A 19,924-nucleotide genomic window follows, 5' to 3' on the forward strand; every position below is an offset into this window, starting at 1 on the left:
TTAATCCCGCCATGGCCTCACGCCTTGCTAAATTTCGAACCTTCTCCAGTCCGACAATCCTTTGAGAATTCTGTGCTCCTCCAGTTTTGTCCTCTTACGTATCCCCAATTTCCTTTGTTCCACAATTGGCTGTCGTGCCTTCAGCTGCCTGACCCTAAGCTCTGGAATTCCCTCTCTAAACTTCTCCACTTTTCTCTCTCCATCTAATCAATCCATAAAACTTAACTTGATCAGCTGTCCTAATATCTCTGTGAACCAGAGTCAAATTTTGTCTGAAAATACCCCCATGAAGTGCCTCAGGATGTTTTATTATGTTAAAGACACCAAATAAATACAAGTTGTTGTTAAAATCAGCAGCCTTGCATCACGGTGTCCACTATCTAATCAGATGCTTCAAAATACTGGCACCACTAAATGGAAAATGCTAGGGTGGCCTTTTTTTTCTGGCCTGAATAGCTCAACCAGTCACTTATAATCTTCTAAGCTATCAGCAAGTTCCATTTATGTTTTTGTTAAATCATTCATGGGATGTGGGCGTCACTGGCTAGGCCAGCATTTATTGTCCATCCCTATTTGCCCTTGAATTGAGTGGCTTGCTAGGCCATTTCAGAAGGCATTTAAGAGTCAACCACATTGCTGTGGGTCTGGAGTCACATGTAAGTCAGACCAGGTGAGGACAGCAGATTTCCTAAACGACATTAGTGAACCAGATGAGTTTTTATTACAATCGACAATGGTTTCAAGGTCACCATTAGACTAGCTTTTAATTCCAGATTTATTAATTGAATTCAAATTTTACTATCTGCCGTGGTGGAATTCAAACCCATGTCCCCAGAGCATTAGCCTTGCCCTCTGGATTACTAGTCCAGTGACATTACCACTACACCACCGCCTCCCCCTGTGCCAACTGCACTGTGGTGATTTTAATAATGGGCATCATGCATGACTATTGTTTTCTGGAGGGGCAGGGGTTAAAATGGGGACTTGCTCCCCCAGAAAACTTTGATTTTTACACAAACTTAGTTGACTGCGTCTGGCCCCTCTTGCATGGACAGGAGATTCATTCCCAAAATCTACCCGAAACCAGTGAACAGAGAGTGGCACCAGTGAGCCTGGTATAGCAAATAAGATCAATTAGGGAGAGATCAGAGAGTTGGTGTATTTTCCAGCCATTCTGAAGTGTATATATGCATGTCTATACGTCCAATATTTTGTGCTGAGTTTACTTCATGATATGCAAAAACACATTACACAATTCAAACAAATCCTTGATCGCTGAGCAAGTTGCTCCAGTGATTAGCTGAGCCATTTACACTGGAAGACCAGCCAACCCAACAGCCCAAAGCCAACCCAACAGCCCATGGACAACCCTTGAAGCCAGTTAGCCCTTGCTAGCTACTACTAGTATCAGAAGTCATCGATTCACAGGAGCAGGCAGCCACTCAGCCTGCAGCCACCAGCAGCAGAAGCCAGGCGTGGGGGCTATGGTTTCCCCAAGCTATTGGAGAAAATGCAGTGGGATGATGTGGAAACTGAACCGGAGCATGAAAAGAATTAGCCAGTGGGAGAGTTGACAGGGCCGGTACTCTAGCTTCAGATTCTCAGAGTCGTAGAGTCAGAGACATTTACGGGACAGAAGGAAGCCACTTGGCCCATCGAGTCCATGTTGGCTTTCCACAGAGCTATCCAGGCAGTCCCACTCCCCCACCCAATTCCTGTAGACCTGCAAGTTTATTTCCTTCAAATGCCCATTCAATTTCCTTCTGAAGTCATTGATTGTCTCTGCTTCCACCACCCCTATGGGCAGTGAGTTCCAGGTCATTACCACCCGCTACATTAAAAAGTTCTTCCTCATATTCCCCCTGCATCTTTTGCTCAAAACCTTTGATCTGTGTCCCCTAGTCCTTGTACTATTAGCTAATGGGAACAGTTTTTCCCTGCCTAACTTATCCAAGCCTGTCATAATCTTGTACACCTCTACTAAATCTCCCCTCAATCTCCCTTGCTCTAAAGGAGAACAACGCCAGCTTTTCCAACCTAACCTTGTAACTAAATTCCCCATCACTGGAACCATTCTGGTATATCTCCTCTGCATCCTTACGTCCTTCCTGAAGTGTGGTGACCAGAACTGGATGCGATACTCCAGTTGTGGCCTAACCAGACCTTTATAAAGGTTCCGCATGACCTCCTTGCTTTTGGACTAAATGCCTCTATTTCTGTTTTATTAACCACTCTTTCAATATGTCCTGCCACCTTCGATGCACATGCACCCCCAGGTCCCTCCGTTCCTGCACAGTCTTCAGAACTGCGACATTATGTGTATACTGCCTCACCCTATTCTTTCTGCCAAAATACCTCATCTCACACTTGTCAGTATTGAATTCCATCTGCCACTTGTCTGCCCATTCTGCTAGCCTTTTTCCTGCTGCGGGCGGTTCATATCATCCTCACTGTTTGCCACATCTCCAAGTTTGGTGTCATTGGCAAATTTTGAAATTCTACTCTGTATTCCAAGATCTAAGTCATTTATATATAGCAAAAAAAGCAGTGGTCCCAGCACTGACCCTTGGGGAACACAACTGTCCACCATCCTCCAGTCTGAAAAACAACCATTTACTACGACTCGCTGTTTTCTGTCCTTAAGCCAATTTTTTAATCTAATTGGACACTGATCCTATTCCATGAGCCTCAATCTTGTTAACCAGCCTTTTATGTGGTACCTTGTCAAAGGCTTTCTTATAATCTATATAAACAACGTCCACCGCATTCCCTTCATCAACCTTCTCTGTTACTTCATCAAAAAATTCAATTAGATTAGTCAAGCATGATTTCCCTTTTTCAAATCCATCCTGGCTCTCCTTAATTAACTCGAACCTCTCCAAGTGTCTGTTTATTTTTTTCCCCCTGATTATCGTTTCTAAAACATTACCCACCACTGATGTTAAACTAACTGACCTGTAGTTGCTCAGACTGTCCTTGCACCCTTTCTTGAATAAGGGTGTCACATTTTCCACTGTCCAATCCTCTGGCACCTTCCCCGTATCCAGGGAAGATTGAAATATTACGGCAAGCCCTTCTGCCATCTCTAACCCCTCTTCCTTTAGCAACCTGGGATGCAAGCCATCTGGACCAGATGACTTATCTAACCAAAGCATAGCCAGCTTTTCCAGTACTTCCCCCCTCTCAATTTTTACTCTATCCAATGCCTCTACTCTCTCCCCTTCTACTGATGTTTTGTCAGATTCCACTTCCTTAGGTGAACACTGATACAAAGTTCTGCTGCCTTTTCTGCTAGCTCTCCTGCCATTGATTCTGCATTTTGGGGAATTTCTGTTAGACAGATGATTGAGGCAAGCATATGGTTGCAGCAGCCAAATGTGACCATATAGTTGCCTCCGAAAATGTATAGCACATAAATGCTGCACATCAACATATATGTTTGACTGTATCCTGGAAGACTGGTGAAGTAAATGTTTGTTTGCATGGACTGAAGAAGAAAGGAGATAGAGCAGCACAGGAGTCTGGGCCCTCTCATACAGCCTTTATGCTGAAGCGATTTTTTTGAAGCAACTCTGATCGTACAAAGTTTCTTCTTCCTTCTCTTAAATAGTGTTTTCTTTATTGTATCGAGTGCGTTAAAAAGATAGCCTCATAGACAAACCGCACAGACTCCTTTTACAAATATGTTTTTATGGGATTTACCCACATCAGTTTCTCATGATAGGAGCACACAAATGTCCTCCAAAAGGGATAACTGTACTCTCTCCACGTGTTCCTTCCTAAATGAGTATTACCTGACGTTCTCAGAATCCATTCCCCGCGCCCGCCCCCCCAAGCCCTGTATGTCTGTTATTCTATTTGCATATTGCTCACTCTCCGTTCCTGCATTTTCTCTGCTCTCCATTCCAGTCTCTCTGTCCTCTCCTAGCTTAAACTAATTTTTGTTGACTAAAGCAACATGGTTTTCATGCAAGTATTTGTTTCTAGCAAATGCATAACCCAAATATTGAAACACAGCATATCATGGTGTCTCTTCTCCTTCCCCAAACAACACAAAATTTGCGGAAATACTTTGAAGCTACAGCCCCTTTTTAAGAGCCTCACACTTGGTGCAAATTGAACCTGAAAGTAACAACCTGTTCCCTGCTGGATAAATCCTGGCCTGTGACACAGAATTACAGTCAACAGTAACTCACTGACCTCAGTTGAAGAAACTGTGCCAAAGTCAAAAAGAGTTTCCAAAACAAAGACATCAACAGAACAGCAACTTCCTGCCCTCTATAGGAAAGACGCATCCTAGCCAGCTGTACAAACGTAACATGGTAGTCCCATGGTACATTGTCTCTGCAACAGACTTTTGTAGTAAAAGTGAGAAATCTATTTTTATTCAGTTAATCTACAATTGTAAATTAGGATGCTCCATTAATATTTTTACTCTCACATAGTAGTTTACACTTCACAAAGACTTGCTTCCCAACACACAAGTTAAAACGTTGCTGATAATTTTTACCCCCACACTGCTATTTCAACACATTTCACCATTGCATAAACAAACCATTTGAAAGTGTCAATGTCCAAGGTCAATTATCCTGTAGGCAACAGACAGCCTCACGTGAGCATGGTTGTAAAAGGTTTCTAAACAGACATTTCTCGTAACAAGACAGATTGTTATTATGTTCAAGCACATCACTTTGACCCATGGTTTCTTTGATCACATTACCTATTTGTCTACTGCATGCATGGCTAAGTTGGTGAAGAGCAGTAAAACATTTGGTGGAAAGTAAACTTGCTTACACAAGAAAACAAACAACTCTTAATTTGAATTATGAGAATTTTATTTTTTTAAATGCAAAACAATTTTCTATGTTATTTATGCTGCTTAAATCAAATCATGGAATGATTTAAAAAAATTATTGATAGAAATGACTACTGATAATTAAATCAGTTCTTTTATATGGAAAAGACAAACTATTCCTTTAGCAAGTTACCCCTTCCTTCTGTAGCTGCCACTTTTTCCCCCTTCCTCTCTCTGTTGACTCATTGCATGGGTATGGAATGCACAGGCACTAGTTACAGGCACTCATACATTCTGCCAAGTGACCAGTCTTTGTGTGTGGCTCCAGATAGTGAGTGTCAGTCAGCAATTTATAAGAACATAAGAAATAGAAGCAGGAGTAGGCCATACAGCCCCTCAAGCCTGCTCCGCCATTCAATAGATCATGCTTGATCTGATTGTGGCCTCAACTCCACTTTCCTGTCTGTTCCCCATATCCTTTGACTCCCCTATAGTTCAAGAATCTGCCTATCATCTCAACCTTAAATCTACCGAATGACGCACCCTCTACAGAAACATAGAAAAATAGGAGCAGGCGTAGGCTATTCAGCCCTTCAAGCCTGCTCCGCCATTCAATACGATCATGGCTGATCATCCAAACTCAGTACCCTGTACCCGCTTTCTCCCCGTATCCCTTGATCCCTTTAGCCCTAAGAACTATATCTAACTCTTTCTTGAATATATTTAATGATTTAGCCTCAACTGCTTTCCGTGGTACAGAATTCCACAGGTTCATCACTCTCTGGGTGAAGAAATCTCTCCTCATCTCAGTCCTAAATGGCTTACCCCATATCCTTAGACTGGTTCTGGTTCTGGACTCCTCCACCATCAGGAACATCCTTCCTGCATCTAGTCTGTCCAGTCCTGTTAGAATTTTGTAGGTTTCTATGAGATCCCCTCCCATTTTTCGTAACTCTAGCGAATACAAGCCTAATCGACCCAATCTGTCTTCATACGTCAGTCCTGCCATTCCAGGAATCAGTCTGGCAAATCTTCGCTGCACTCCCTCCATAGCAAGAACATCCTTCCTCAGATAAGGAGACCACAACAGTATTGCACACAATACTCAAGATGTTGTCTCACCAAGGCCTTGTATAATTGCAGCAAGATGTCCCTGCTCCTGTACTCGAATCTTCTCGCTATGAAGGCCAACATACCATTTGCCTTCTTAACTGCCTGCTGCACCTGCATGCTTACTTTCAGCGACTGGTGCACAAGGACATCCAGGTCTCGCTGCACCTCCGACTTTCCCAATCTATTGCCATTCAGATAATAATCTGCCTTCCTATTTTTGCCACCAAAGTGGATAACCTTACATTAATCCACATTATACTGCATCTGCCATGTATTTGCCCATTCACTCAACCTGTCCAAATCACACTGGAGCTTCTCTGCATCCTCCTCACAGCTCACAATCCCACCCAGCTTTGTGTCATCTGCAAACTTGGATATATTACATTTAATTCCCTTATCTATATCATTAATATATATTGTGAATAGCTGGGGTCCTAGCACTGATCCCTGCAGTACCCCACTAGTCATTTCCTGCCACTCGGAATAAGACCCGTTTATTCCTACTCTTTGTTTCCTGTCTGCCAACCAGTTCTCTATCCATGTCAGTACCTTACCCCAAATCCCATGTGCTTTAATTTTGCACGCTAATCTCTTATGTAGGACCTTATCAAAAATCTTCTGAAAGTCCAAATACACCACATCCACTGGTTCTCCCTGATCTATTCTACTAGTTACATCCTCAAAAAATTCCAGTAGATTTGTCAAGCATGATTTCCCTTTCATAAATCCATGTTGACTTTGTCCGATCCTGTCACTGTTTTCCAAATGCTCTGCTATTACATCTTTTATAATATAATGGACTCTAGCTTTTTCCCCACTACTGATGTCAGGCTAACCAGTGTATAATTCCCTGTTTTCTCTCTACCTCCTCTAATTCTCTGAGGTAGAGAATTTCAAAGATTCACGACCCTCAGAGACGAAATTCCTCCTCATCTCTGTCTTAAATGGTGACCCCTTATTCTGAAACTATGTTCCCTAGTTCTAGATTCCCCCATGAGAGTAATCATCTGTTAAGTGAGAGGAAAATCACAGCCAAGCCCAGTTCCGTACACACCTACCATCCACACACATGCTTTCCAGCAAGTGTTTCTAGATAACCATCGGCAATGGGACCCCAGCCAATTTTTTTTTTTACTGTTGAACTTTGGAGCACTGAGGCTGATTATAACTCCCTTATGTTACCCTGCTGAGACTTGCCAGCTTGCTCTGGGATCACTTTCCAGTGGCTCTCACTGGAAGTTTGCCTGCCTTGATGTTAAGCAGGAGGGGGGGGGGGGGGGAAAACATGCTTAACTGTGATGTTCTCCATAGTCAAACAGCCTACCAACATTCACTGTAAATGCTCACACATAAAGACTGGCTAGTTAGGAGAAATACCAGGGATGGAAGGGACCCCTGGAACTATACTCCTGCAAGCCTCCCTTGGAGGGAAGGAAATTAGGGACCAAAAGAAAACAGAGGCACTCAAACAAAGGAAATCTGATCATGCATCCACTGGAAACTGGAATGAGACCCAACTCATTTCATTTAGGAATATTTATTTTTACTGAATATCAATTTCCCTTCATCATTTGGAATTGAATTAAGCTGCTAGTGGTAAAGTATTTGAAAATGCTGTGCCATCTCGTCTTTTATCAAATATATTTTTAAGCATCTGTGGCCCAGTGGGGGTGACAAAAACTCACTTGGGATCCTGCTCAATCTTATATGCATGAACCCCTGCTGAAAAGTATGTGGACAGTGAGTGAAGGGCAAGACTAGGATCAGCTGTGACAGCCCTGCCCCCATAGTTAGTTAGTTGTGGCTCAGTTGGTAGCATCCTTGCCTCCCAGCACAAGGTTCCAGGTTCAAGTACCACTCCAGGACTTCAGCACAAAAATCAAGGCTAGCACTCCAGTGCAGTCGTGAGGGAGCGCTACACTGTCAGAGGTGCTGTATTTTGGATGAGACATTACATCAAGGCCCCATCTGCCTGCTCAGATGGATGTAAATGATCTCAAGGTGCTAATTCGATGAAGAGTGGGGCAGTTATCCCTAGTGTCCTGGCCAATATTTATCCCTCAATCAATATCACAAAAAAAAACAGATTATCTGGTCATCATCACACTGCTGTTTGTGGGCGCTTGCTGTGTGAAAATCGGCTGCCGCTTTTCCTACATTACCACAGTGGCTGCACTTCAAAAGTACTTCATTGGCTTCGAGATGTCTGGTGGTCATGAAAAGCGCAATATAAATTTGAATTTTCCTTTTAGTTGGACAGACTGCCAAAAATCATTGCCTGAGCTCAAACATAAAGAATGGGTACTTGGGCGAGACAACACAAGATTATACCCAGCATCAATTACAATCCTCAGGAGAGAAGCTAATAAAAGTGAAGGGGGAAAAATATACATTTTGAAATTAAACTCAATAAGTGAGACACTTATTCAAGATGATAACAAATAAAAGCAAAAAACTGCAGATGCTGGAAGTCTGAAATAAAGACAGAAATTGTTGGAAATACTCAGCAGGTCAGGCAGCATCTGTGCAGAGAGAAGCAGAGTTAACATTTCAGAACAGGCAAAGATTAGAAATGTAATAGGTTTTTAATCAAATAAAGCGGGGGTGGGGAAAAGAGAACAAAAGGGAAGGTGTTGATAGCACAGAGGGCCAGAGAGATTAACTGACAAGGTGGTCATGGGGCAAAGGCAAAGAAAGTCTGCTAATGATGTGGTGAAAGACAAAGCATTAGTGCAGTGAGGGTGTTAATGACAAAATAATGAACAGCCCTAGCTAAAAGCACAAACATGATAAAACCAATGGGCAGGCACAAAGTAAAAAAAATGGTGAAACAAAATAAAATTAAAATAAAAAAGAGCCAGTCATGCTCTGAAATTACTGAACTCAAAGATGTTTTGAGTCCAGATCTTAATGGGGAAAGGCCAGATTAATAAAACATCCCAGTTCTCATGAAAGTTTATCGACCCAAAAAATCAACAGTTTCTCCCTTCACAGATGCTGCCTGGCCTTTTCCATCATTTCTTGTTTTTATTTCCGATTTCCAGCATCCGCAGTATTTTGTTTTCATTTTTTTGTTCCACCCAGTTCACTATGCACTTAATACAATTTTAAAACTTATCTGTGGTTAAAAACACATGCGATGTATTGAATTTTGCTAATAATACTTGTTCACTCCAAATAACAAGCTAAATCCAAAAAAATGGTTTATTATCTATTAGCCAGTTACAATAATAGCATCAGTCATTGTCTGACACATCTGAATAAATGAATTCCAATCCAGCCCAAGGAAGTATCTCATCTCACTAATGAATCCTGATAGCTATAAATAAATGCAAAAAGTAGGAATGACTAGCTGGTACAAGTTTTGTTTTGAAGGGGACATGCTAACAAACCACTCTGGCAATCCAGTTTTTTCACAGGCTTCTCCCATACAATATCTCATCTTGAAGTGCTACAGAACTACTAACTGCAAAAGAATTAAGGGTTAACAGATATTTCAACAATGTCATCAAGAAAGTAAAATCGACTGATTTTATTTAGAAGTACTATCGGCCTATACAGCAGTGTAAATATAGTGATAAAAAAGATAAATTAAGAGTGCTGTAATGTTCTAAGGAGGGTCGCCACTGAAACATTAATCAACCTAATGGTTTCAGATGCCTACTGACCAATAATATTTTGATTTTACTAGTATTTACCATTTTTATATGTTCCAGTGCATTTTTAAATCCAGTATCTGACAGTATACACCCAATACAATTAACATTACATTCCAAACTGAAAAGGAGAAATAGTCCTACAAAATCAGTTACCAATGGGACTTAGCTAAAAACGGTGTTTCTCCACTGAAGGGAGGTAAGGGGAGAAGGGAATCAAGTCATCCACATTATTGAAAGCCACTCTCACAAATCTCTTGAAAGTCATGTCAAGACACAACTCTACGAGCTTTGGCAGTCCTTCAGCCTCTCACACATTTGATAATTTCCTATATGTGAATTTGGGCAGCATCAGTAGATTATTCAGCCATCAGGTTCTCAGTCAAGCCAAGCCTGCCCTCAGTCATTGATACATGCGGTAGAATTTTATGTTCTTCCCTCCAGCAGGTTTGGAGGCAGGAGAGCATAAAATCGGGTGGGATGGTGGCAGAGGTGGGGGTGCCGGGGAACCTTGCCATCATCCTGCCTCGGCTGAAATTTAGTCCTGGCTAGGAAGGCCTGTGAACAGCCTTTTCAACCCACTGCCAATCAAAGCCTTTAACTGGGTAATTAACTCCTAATTAAGGGCCTCTTCCCGCTGCAGCCGCAATTAGCCGTGCGGCAGGCGGCCCTGTTGCCACACGGGAAGCACGGCATGAAAAACCTTACGGGCTGCTTCCCGGCCGTGAAAGGGTTGGTGGCGGGAGGTGGGGGAGATCCAGCATCCGGAAGGGGGGGCGGCCTGCTGTGGGCCATCCCCCTGCCCTTGCTGCCAACCTTCCTTCCCCACGATCCCCACCCCGCGAGACCCTTCCCCTGACCTATCTTGAGCCTGGTTCCAGCACTGCTCCTCAGTGTCTCCGGAGTGGTGCTGCAGCTGCCAACATCTGTTTGGCCAACAGCTCTGTAAGGCCAAGACTTCCGTGGTGGGATCCTAAATTGTAAAGAAAGCCCGCCACTATCCAGTTAAGTGCCTAATTGGCACTTAATTCGGCAGGCCTTCCATACAAGAGCCGCGCGGATATCTCAGCATCAGTTTCCCCAACATCGAGACCCCCGCCACCTGTACAAAATTCCACCCATGGACTTTCAAGCAGCAATCACTGGATAGAAAGCAAAAGCAAGATACCAAGTTGTTTTTTCCCCCCTTCCAATGTACCACTACATGTACCATTTCAGTTAACATCATGTAACTCAGTATAGACTGGGAACTGAATTCGGATCTCTGGGCTGCATAGGTGAGTTACATAATCTTAGCACATAAACAATAGCAAAAGGTCCTCAGAGTTCTCACAAGCAGCATTCACATTGATCTTAGTGAGTATCATGAACACTGGACTTTGTAATATGGTTATGTTTTAAAATACTGTGATCTTTAATGCAGTGTAAAATGGGACATTCAGAGGAAACATGTGAACTCATACAAAATCTGCCCAGAGACAAACCAGGGGTCTTGGTTACCATGAGAACAAGGAACCCAGATCAAAGACTCTTTTGAAAGCAGGGTGCAAAGTTGTAATACCTAAAGAACAGTGGGTTTCGCTCTCCCAGACTCTCAGATTGTAAAGAGGAAGCCAGGGGCTCTGAAATGTAGATCTGAGTTGCAATTTTTAACATCTGAAAATAAAGGAGGGCCTGGACGGCTTTGCTAAGGCCAGACTTACAGTATCTGAAATTGTCAAAAGGCAAACGACTATTCATTTTTGACCTGGATAAATTCAACAGGCTTTCCAAGGTCTGAGGGCTGAAACGAAAAAACAAAGGCCAGCAGACAGGTGCGCAGCCTAGATAAAAAAGTGGGCTGAAATTTACAGATGCCCCCTGCCCCTGCCCGACATTGGGGGTCTTGGGGAGGGGGCAGCGGGTGAAGGAGAGGCCAGAAAATGCCTCTGGCGGATACCCACCACGGGCCTCAACGTCGGGAAGGCACAGCCTGATATTGCCGGCGACAGCAAGGCCTTGTGGCGGCCCCCCCACCCCCCCAACCCCACCGCTCAGCAACGGGGCCAAATTTAAATATATAAACTAATTTAAATAAAAAGGGATAAATTACCTTCTCACTCTGCCATCTGTCCCGGTGCAATATTGGTGCTGATGGCCAGCACTCCCCATGCCTTCAGATCCCTGTCCGGGGGAATCAGAGGCAGAACACTGGTGTGGAGAAATGAGCATGTAAGTTTCTCTGTAGGGGTGGGGGGGGGGGGGGGGGCGGGGAGCAGGATCAAAATAATATCATTGGTTTAGGGGATGGTGGGATGGGTTAGAGTGTAAAGGTTATGTACTTGTGGGGGGTGGGGGTGTCAGGTGGGCAGGGGAAGTGTTTTGGGGAGGGGGGAAGAGGGCAAGTGATTCATTTTATGGTTTTTGGGGGGGTTGGGAGGAGTGGGGCAATTTAAATGAATTTAAATTGTTTTATTGATGTTACCTTTAAATATTTAAATTGAATGTTAGGACTCAGAGCCCTTTAAAAATGCCAGGGATGGACCGATGAGTCCCTCCAGGTCATTGGGGGCGGTCCGCCTCAGCTATTCAAATGAGCTGCCGTGCTGACTATCGTGACGGCTCCACGACATGGGGCCCGCAGGTGTGGACTGACATTGTTTTCATCCGCCGCCATATAAATTCCAGCCGAGAGAGAGGCAAAAAGAGACAGAAAGAGTGAGACAGAGAAACAAAGAGAGACACACACACACACAGAAAGGCAGAGAGAGATAAAGACAGAGAGAGACAGAGACAGACACACAGAGGGGAGAGAAAGAGACACAGAAACAGAGAGAGACAGAGAGAGAGACATACGCAGACAGAGAGAGAGAGACAGAGAGAGAGAGAGACAGAGAGAGAGACAGAGAGAGACACAAACATAGAGAGAGAGAGAGAGAGACAGAGAGAGAGACACAGGGAGAGACAGAGACAGACAGAGAGAGACACACGCACACAGACAGAGAGAGACAGACAGACAGACATAGAGGGAGAGAGTCCAGTTGGCTGTTTCTGGGAAAACAGCTTCTCTTAAATCACTGATACAGCAAAAGGCTGCTAAGGTTTGAGCCTGCTTCAAAGGCTTGTGGAGGAGAAAAGACCAACGGGGTCACCAGAGATTGCTTTATTAACGGAAGTCCAGTTGAATGTGCTTTGGAGGAGTGAGTGAAGAGGACATTGACTCTGAGCAGAACACTGGGAGATGCAACCTATTGCAGCTGGGAACAATTTGGGTCTCTTAACCGCGGTGCAAGATGCAATCGCACACTGGAGTTTCACTGCTGAGAACACTGTGTAACATATAAATGCGGTGTGGGGTTTTAGAGTGTGTTAATAGGTTAATGGGAAATACCTTGCTCTGTAATTTGTTGTATTTGCTACCTACTAAGTACTGTTTAGCTAATGTCGATTTTTAGATTAATTGTTAAACTCTTAAAATGTGAATCTTGTCATGTGATTCTTTAATCAGTCACTGGGAAGTTCATATCTCTAGTTTTAAAGTTAGCAGTCTCTACTGAGGTCGTAACAGTGAGGAACAATGACACAGGGAGATCTAAATAAGCCAGCAGGCTTAAAGGGGAGTAAACATGATAAACAGTTCAGAAATGATTGATCTTTAGAAAAGTGATTTGTACTAGGGACCGTAGTTTTGCAGTACATCCTGGCATACACTGTCTCCGTAGAATTACCAGTTTGGTATTCATTTAAACAAGCAGTACCCATAAAATAAAAGGAGCTTTCTCTCAATATGCTTACTTGTGAAATACTGTCTGAAACATTGTCAATATTGAGAGCGAAGATTGCATCTCTAGCCCCTACAAACAACAGGTTATGCTCCTCACTGAGCAGCAACGTTGAATAATTGGCGATTCCTTGTTCAGAAAATGTTTTCAAGTTTGCATCTATAAAAATAAGAAAGATAAAGTTATGGAAGTCTGTCAAAAATATTAAATAAGATTTAAGGAAAACCTTAGCTCTCTAACTTCCAACATGTCAAGATATACACTGTATATCAGTGTTAGATTTATGCCAGTAATTATACAGGCTCCTTAAAATATGAAGTCACCATTAATAGGCAAGATGTTTTGAAAGTGCAAAAAAATGACTGATGTGGAGAACAGACACAGTGGAACCTTGAATATCCATGCTGCCATTATCTGACAATTTTTGAGAGTCAGAAGACTGGTGGAACTGGGCTTAGTTTTGCATTCATGACATGTTAGAATTGTGGCTATTTTATGAAGTATTGCACTTCTTCTCATGAATGAGCTCCTAACTCAATGAGGTTCCTGATGTCCCAATCCTCAGAAATCTCTGGAGCATCTCTAGAAAGCAGAATCGGATTTTCATTTCGCTCAGATTTTTATCTTGTCAGGGAGAATTTTGTTTGATTGCAGGTTCCACTGTGTCTGTTCTCCATATCAATATTTTTTTGTACTTCAAAAACCTTGATGATTAATGGTGACTTCATATTATTAGGTAGCCTATATAATTATTAACATAAACCTAACTTTAATATGCAATGTATATCTTAACATGTTGAAAGTTGAAGATAAGGTCTTCCTTAATTACAATTAGAAGGACCAAGCGTCTATACATAATTATTGCACAAATCAGTTATAACCTGAAAATAATTTGGTGAAACTCCAATGTGCGATCGTGTCTCAAGTTACAAAAGCGAAACTATAATGAATCTTGGAGTGGCACACGCATAATTCAGTGATGGATTCAGATATTCAACTTTTCTATCTTCACGGAATTGTGTAGCTGCAGCAAAACCAAATCCCTTAAGGATTGAATAGTTTGCTGACATTCAAGGAAGAATGGGTACTTGAGCAAGATATTGGAGGAGTGTTGGTTGCAATTCTAGCAGAAGCCAGTGCCTTCAAGAAGACAGAAATTTGGTGGGAAAAAGCCTTTAACAGATCACAGAAATTAGATTTTGTTTAATGTACCAGATATGGTGATGGTCAAGCAACCCTGAGTTCAAACGCCACCATGGCAAATTGTTAAACTGAATTCAATAAATTGAGCACCAGAAAGAAAATGACTGTGAAAGCTGCTGGTTGTCATAAAAACCCAGATGGTCCTTGAGGAAAGAGAACCTTTCACCCTGCCCCATTCACCATACAAGCAATTCCAGTCCCACACAACTAGGGGGGAAATTTAATGTGAGCGATGGGGGTCTTGGTCACCAGTTGAAGTGCCAGTGAGAGCCCCATGTCGCCTCCTCTGTGGAAGGCCCACTGCATTACATGCCAATTAGGCACTTTAGTGCACAGCAGCAGGCCTTCCCTGGGATTAAGGGCCTTGGCAACAGAAGTCCCACCTGACAAGAGCTGCCAGCCAATCAGAGCCCAGCTGCTCTTTCACTTAGTCTCACCATCACGGCGGAGGTGGCTGCTGCCAGTAATGGACCCACCAGAGGAGAGGGACCCAGGCCACAGGTGAGTCAGGGTGAGAGGTGTTTCGCAGGGTGGGGTCATAGGGTCAGCAGCAAGTGTAGGGGTGTGGCTCTCAGCAGGCACCCCCTTCGCCCCTTCCTGATGCTGGGTCCTTTGATCAGGCACTGTGCCTTATAACAAGGGACTGCCACACCTCCATCCCCACAACCCCAAACCCTGCACGGGTTTGCTTGGCGTGCTCCCCGTGTGGCGACAGGCCCGCCTGCCATTGGGCTAACACTGGTGGTGGTACGAGTCCCTGAATTGGGCATTAATTGCCTCCTTAAGGGGCTCAATTGGCCTACCCGCCATGGGCCTAACCGGGAAGGTGGCGAGGACCCCCCCCCCCCCCCCCCCCCACCACCCCCATTAAATGCTCTCCCTGCCTCCAAATATGCCACGGGGGGAGCAAATAAAATGCTCTCCAACATTGCTGACTCTTATTGGGCTCTGAAGTGCCTAGTAAGCCACTTACTTCAAGGAAAAAGCCCACTACAATCTTCTCAGGGCAACTAGAGTTTGGCAATTAATGCAGCCATGGCAGAATCATCCTGATCCCAAGAACAAATGAAAAACTAAATACTGGAAACAGAAGAGCTCAGATACAACATACTGCTGGTCTACCTTTGACAGAAGTGGGGGGGGGGGGGTTGCTGTGCGGAGTGGAAGTAACTGCTAATTGATTTTACATTAAAGCATTATTTATAATAAAAGCACCTAGCTTCTTACCTTCAAAATTCACAGTTTTTCTTGGTGTACAATCTAGTGTGGAGGCTTCTGAATGTAGAAATCTGATCAGCAGATTATAAAATAGGAACACAGCAGATTTTTGCATTTTCAAAAAGCACATTTTCAGTGTCCACGTTTGGATGTTTAAAGCTTTAGAGTGGTGCTATTGATAAGCATATTTAAGACAATATTTCAGAGCCTCTTCAATAAGCTTCAAGAACCACTTTGCTGAAGGGACTGTTGTTCTGCGGGACCAGGGTCCACAATCATCATTGACATTGTGCCAAATCTGAAGTGTCATCTCAGGTAAAGACACTTGCTGTAAAATATATGCTCAAACGAGAGGCAAATCTCCTAAGTTGTATCCTTCAACCACAGATTGACAGAATCCTCCATGAAGTATGAACCTGAAATGGAAGTTGCAGTTCAGTACCTTTGCCCAACTTGACATCCTTCAGTGTAACAATTTACTTTCTTTAAAAAAAAACCTTGTAAACATCCCTGTTTAACAGAAGCCTTCACTGTAAATTTTGTAATAAGCATTACTTCTTTGACAAACCCAAAGTAGTCAATTTAAACATTTTTGTATTCTATCCTTATTGCATGCAGGAAAGTCCAAAACTAAACAAAAACTTTGCTGAGCCTCTCCAGTTCTGTAGATCAAACAAATAGAGCGAAGACAAGCTACTGTCGTCTCCACCGAGAATCAGTCCAACGTGTTCCTGCACTGCCAGGTCAAGATGCCAAGAAAAATCATGATGCTGGTTTCTATTTGACATGCAGCAAAAGGTCTGCATTCACTGTTTCAAAACACCCAGAACAGATGCTGAACAGATCCCTCCACTCATCCCATATATAGATTCTTGGCAAAATAGCTATGACTTTGCTTCTGGTGTGCCAATTGGTACAATTTCACTACCTTCTAAAGACTGAAATATTAATTGTGTTTCTTTCAGTTCTACAATTTCAAAACATTTGCCTTTATTTATAGAGAAATATTCCAACTGAAACACAATCTGAAAGTGTCCTTCCAGATGTTTGATTCTGACTATTTACCGATTAAAACTTTGGAGGTGTATTGCAAACATGGGCTCTAATATATAAACAGAGAGAGAGATGATCTATTGCAAAGTCCTTCCTTATGCATTAGTGTGCATGCAGAAATACATTTTTAGGTGAACTACGCTTCAGTTCAAACTCACCTTTACTAAGATTTTATTATAAATAAACTCCTTTAATTCCTGCCACATGGTTAGCAGCTTGTAGCTTGACAACCTATAAGGAACTTTAGGTATAACAATAACAAGAAACGCTGGAAATACTCAGCTGGTCTGGCAGCATCTGTGGAGAGAGAAGCAGAGTTAATGTTTCAGGTCAGTGACCCTTCATCAGAATATTCTGAAGAAGGGTCACTGACCTGAAATGTTAACTCTGCTCCTCTCTCCACAGATGCTGCCAGACCTGCTGAGTATTTCCAGCATTTCTTGTTTTTATTTCAGATTTCCAGCATCTGCAGTATTTTGCTTTTATATTAAGGAACTTTAGGTTCCCCTCTTCCTCTCACCCATGCGCCACCTCACCGCACCCTGCCACCTCACTACTTCTCATCAAGTACTTATGCTGCTTCACAGTATGAGAGCAAACACGAGGGAAAGGTAAGAAAGAGAAGGGAATCTTTGAAATTTTCACTACTAGCAAAGCCTACCAGTGAGGTAGACGCATAGGAAATACCTTCTGTCAATAATTTGTCAAAAAAAGTTGGTGTGTACAAAATGGGAAATCCTATTTTGAATTCATTTAAAATTACACTCGGACATAAGGAAATTCATCCTAGCACTTCCTCCCAATGTTAGGGTGCTCTCAGATATCATAGATATCAGAGAAGTACTGAATAGGCTATTTTCCAAAATATGTAGCAACCATTGCAACTGGCCAAATGGCTCCAAGTATCCTTGCACATTAATTCCCTTACAAACATGATGAGCTTTGGCAAGGCTCTTTTGTGTCTTGGTCTGGTTTTGTCAGGGCTTAAAGTACAATTTCAAAATTTGACAACACCAAATTGGGAGGTATAGTTAATACAAAGGAAGAATGTTGGTAAGTGAGCTTCAATATAGATAACTGTGAGGTTGTGCACTTTGGTAGGAAGAATAAGAAGGCCACATACTGCTCAGATAATAAGAGTCTGAATGGGTGATGGAGCAAAAGGATCTAGGGAGTACGGATGCATAAATCATTAAAAGTAGCTAGGTTAATAAGGCCATAAGAAAAGTAAACCAAACCTGGAGTCCATTTCTAGAGGGATAACATTGAAAATTAGAGACGTTACACTTGTATCAAACCTTCGTCAGTTGATTAGATCATACTTATGTGCAGAGCTCTGATCCCCGTGATATAAAAAGGTTAGAGGCATCGAAAAGGGTACAAAAAAAATTCACACGCTACTAGAATTGAAAGGATATACTTATCAGGAAAGTGTGAACAAGCTGGGACTTTTTTCTCTCGAGAAGGGAAAAGATGAGGTAACCCGATAGAAATCTTTAGGATAATGAAAGGGTTTGATAAGGTAATGAAGAGAAAATGTTTCCACTTGTGGAGGAGTCCAAAACTGGAGATCATAAAAATGAGATAGTCACAAATTAATCCAAGAAGGATTTGAGGTTAGAATGTGGAACTCTATCATAAGGAGTAGTTGAGGTGAACAGCATAGATGCAGAAATGGGAAGCTGGATAAGCTCATGAGGGAGAAAAGATATGCTGAAAGGGTGAGATACAGAGGGTGGCAGGAGGCTCATGTGGAACATAAAGGCTGGCACAGACCATTTGCGCCGAATGGCCTGTTTCTGTGCCGCAGACTCCAAGTAGCAGAACAAAAGTGAAAAACAAGACAGGCTGTCAATCCTGAAAAGTTGCAGTTGTACGTTAGTAATGCAACAGTCTTTTCATTGTCATTTCCTGAAATTACAATGGCTTAGTTTAATGAACACCTGCACGACAACTGCATTTTTATTGCCTAATTACTTGAGGTGCTGCTTTTAAATTATCTTGTGAAGTTGAATCTACAAATTCCTATGTTCTCCATCATCACACAGCCTCCTCCTATTCAAAGTAAAATTACCTTTTTTAAAATATCAAAAGTATACCACCTCATCATTTATTTACACTGAATCCAATTCCTTACACATAACACCATTTTACCAATATTCCCTTGTAGCTTCTTTTGATCCTTGGAAATATTTACAATGCCTCCTTTATAACACTACTGACCTTGGCCCACTGCTGCTGAAACTTTTATCTGTGGCCTTGACACATCTACAAACAACTGCTTCAATGCTCCTATTGTTGGACTTCTACGCACCAACTTCCAAAATCTCCAACTTGTCCAAAACTCAACCGCCTGTATCCTGTTCCACAGCAAGTTCCACTTGCCCATCATCCCTTGTTGTTGTTGACCTACAAGGGCTACAAATCTATCCACAGCCTTGACCAATCTTATTTCTGCAACCTTGAGTCTATGTCCTCGCACCCCCCCCACCCCCCCCCACCCCCACCACTCTCCTCATTTTCTTCCATTTCTGTCATTGTATGCATCACCCTCGTCCTTTATCCCACCAGTGGTGCAGTTGTGCCTTCAGCTGCGTCAGCCTTTCTCTCTGGGACTCCCACTCTAAACCTTTCGCCTTTCCACTTCTCTAAACTTTCTCAAACACATCTTTTCAACCAAGCCTTTGACCAGCCCTCTCCATTTCCCTTCCTTACCTATTTTTACAAAGTGCTTTGGGACTTGAATGTGAAATGTCATTTAAATGCAACTACTGGTTTATATTTCTGGTCGACCCAGATAAATCTTTTGATATGTACCCAGCATCAACTTTATGCATTCAAGCAGTCACCTAAAGCATAAATAAAGTCCTGGAAAAATCACAGCAGGCTAGTTCAAACATGCCTGAGGCGCCGGTGGTGAGCAAGTACATGTATGTGGGCAGGGTCTCTGGTCTTGTGAAAAATGCAAGTTTGGAAGTTTCAACTGTCCTGAAACTGTGTTCATCTAGCTTTATCTCTAACGTGTGCAAGGGGGAAAGGAGGAGAGAAAGTGAGATAACTAAATAGCAAAAGAATATGTAAAGGGAGGTCAAAAAATGCACAGCATTCCACTATTTTGAGGTCAT

General features: G+C 42.6%; 1 protein-coding gene across 7 annotated transcripts in view; it reads right to left on the reverse strand.

Annotated features, from left to right (window-relative positions):
- LOC137351571 (semaphorin-4E-like) overlaps positions 1–19,924 on the reverse strand; it is a 123,092-nt gene that overhangs the window by 31,469 nt on the left and 71,699 nt on the right. For 5 of the 7 annotated variants that reach the window (XM_068016119.1, XM_068016116.1, XM_068016115.1 and 2 more), the window contains exons 2-3: positions 15,756–16,162; positions 13,339–13,484 (exon numbers count right to left, since the gene is read on the reverse strand). In XM_068016119.1, the coding sequence (XP_067872220.1) occupies positions 13,339–13,484; positions 15,756–15,876 (267 nt within the window). In that variant the 5' untranslated portion in view covers positions 15,877–16,162. Of the gene's footprint in view, positions 1–5,620; positions 5,677–11,656; positions 11,737–13,338; positions 13,485–15,755; positions 16,163–19,924 lie in introns of those variants that run through there. The other 2 variants (XM_068016121.1, XM_068016122.1) reach the window with 2 other exon arrangements.

Source organism: Heterodontus francisci, chromosome 36 (genome assembly GCF_036365525.1).
Source record: "Heterodontus francisci isolate sHetFra1 chromosome 36, sHetFra1.hap1, whole genome shotgun sequence".
Lineage (NCBI taxonomy): Eukaryota > Metazoa > Chordata > Chondrichthyes > Heterodontiformes > Heterodontidae > Heterodontus > Heterodontus francisci.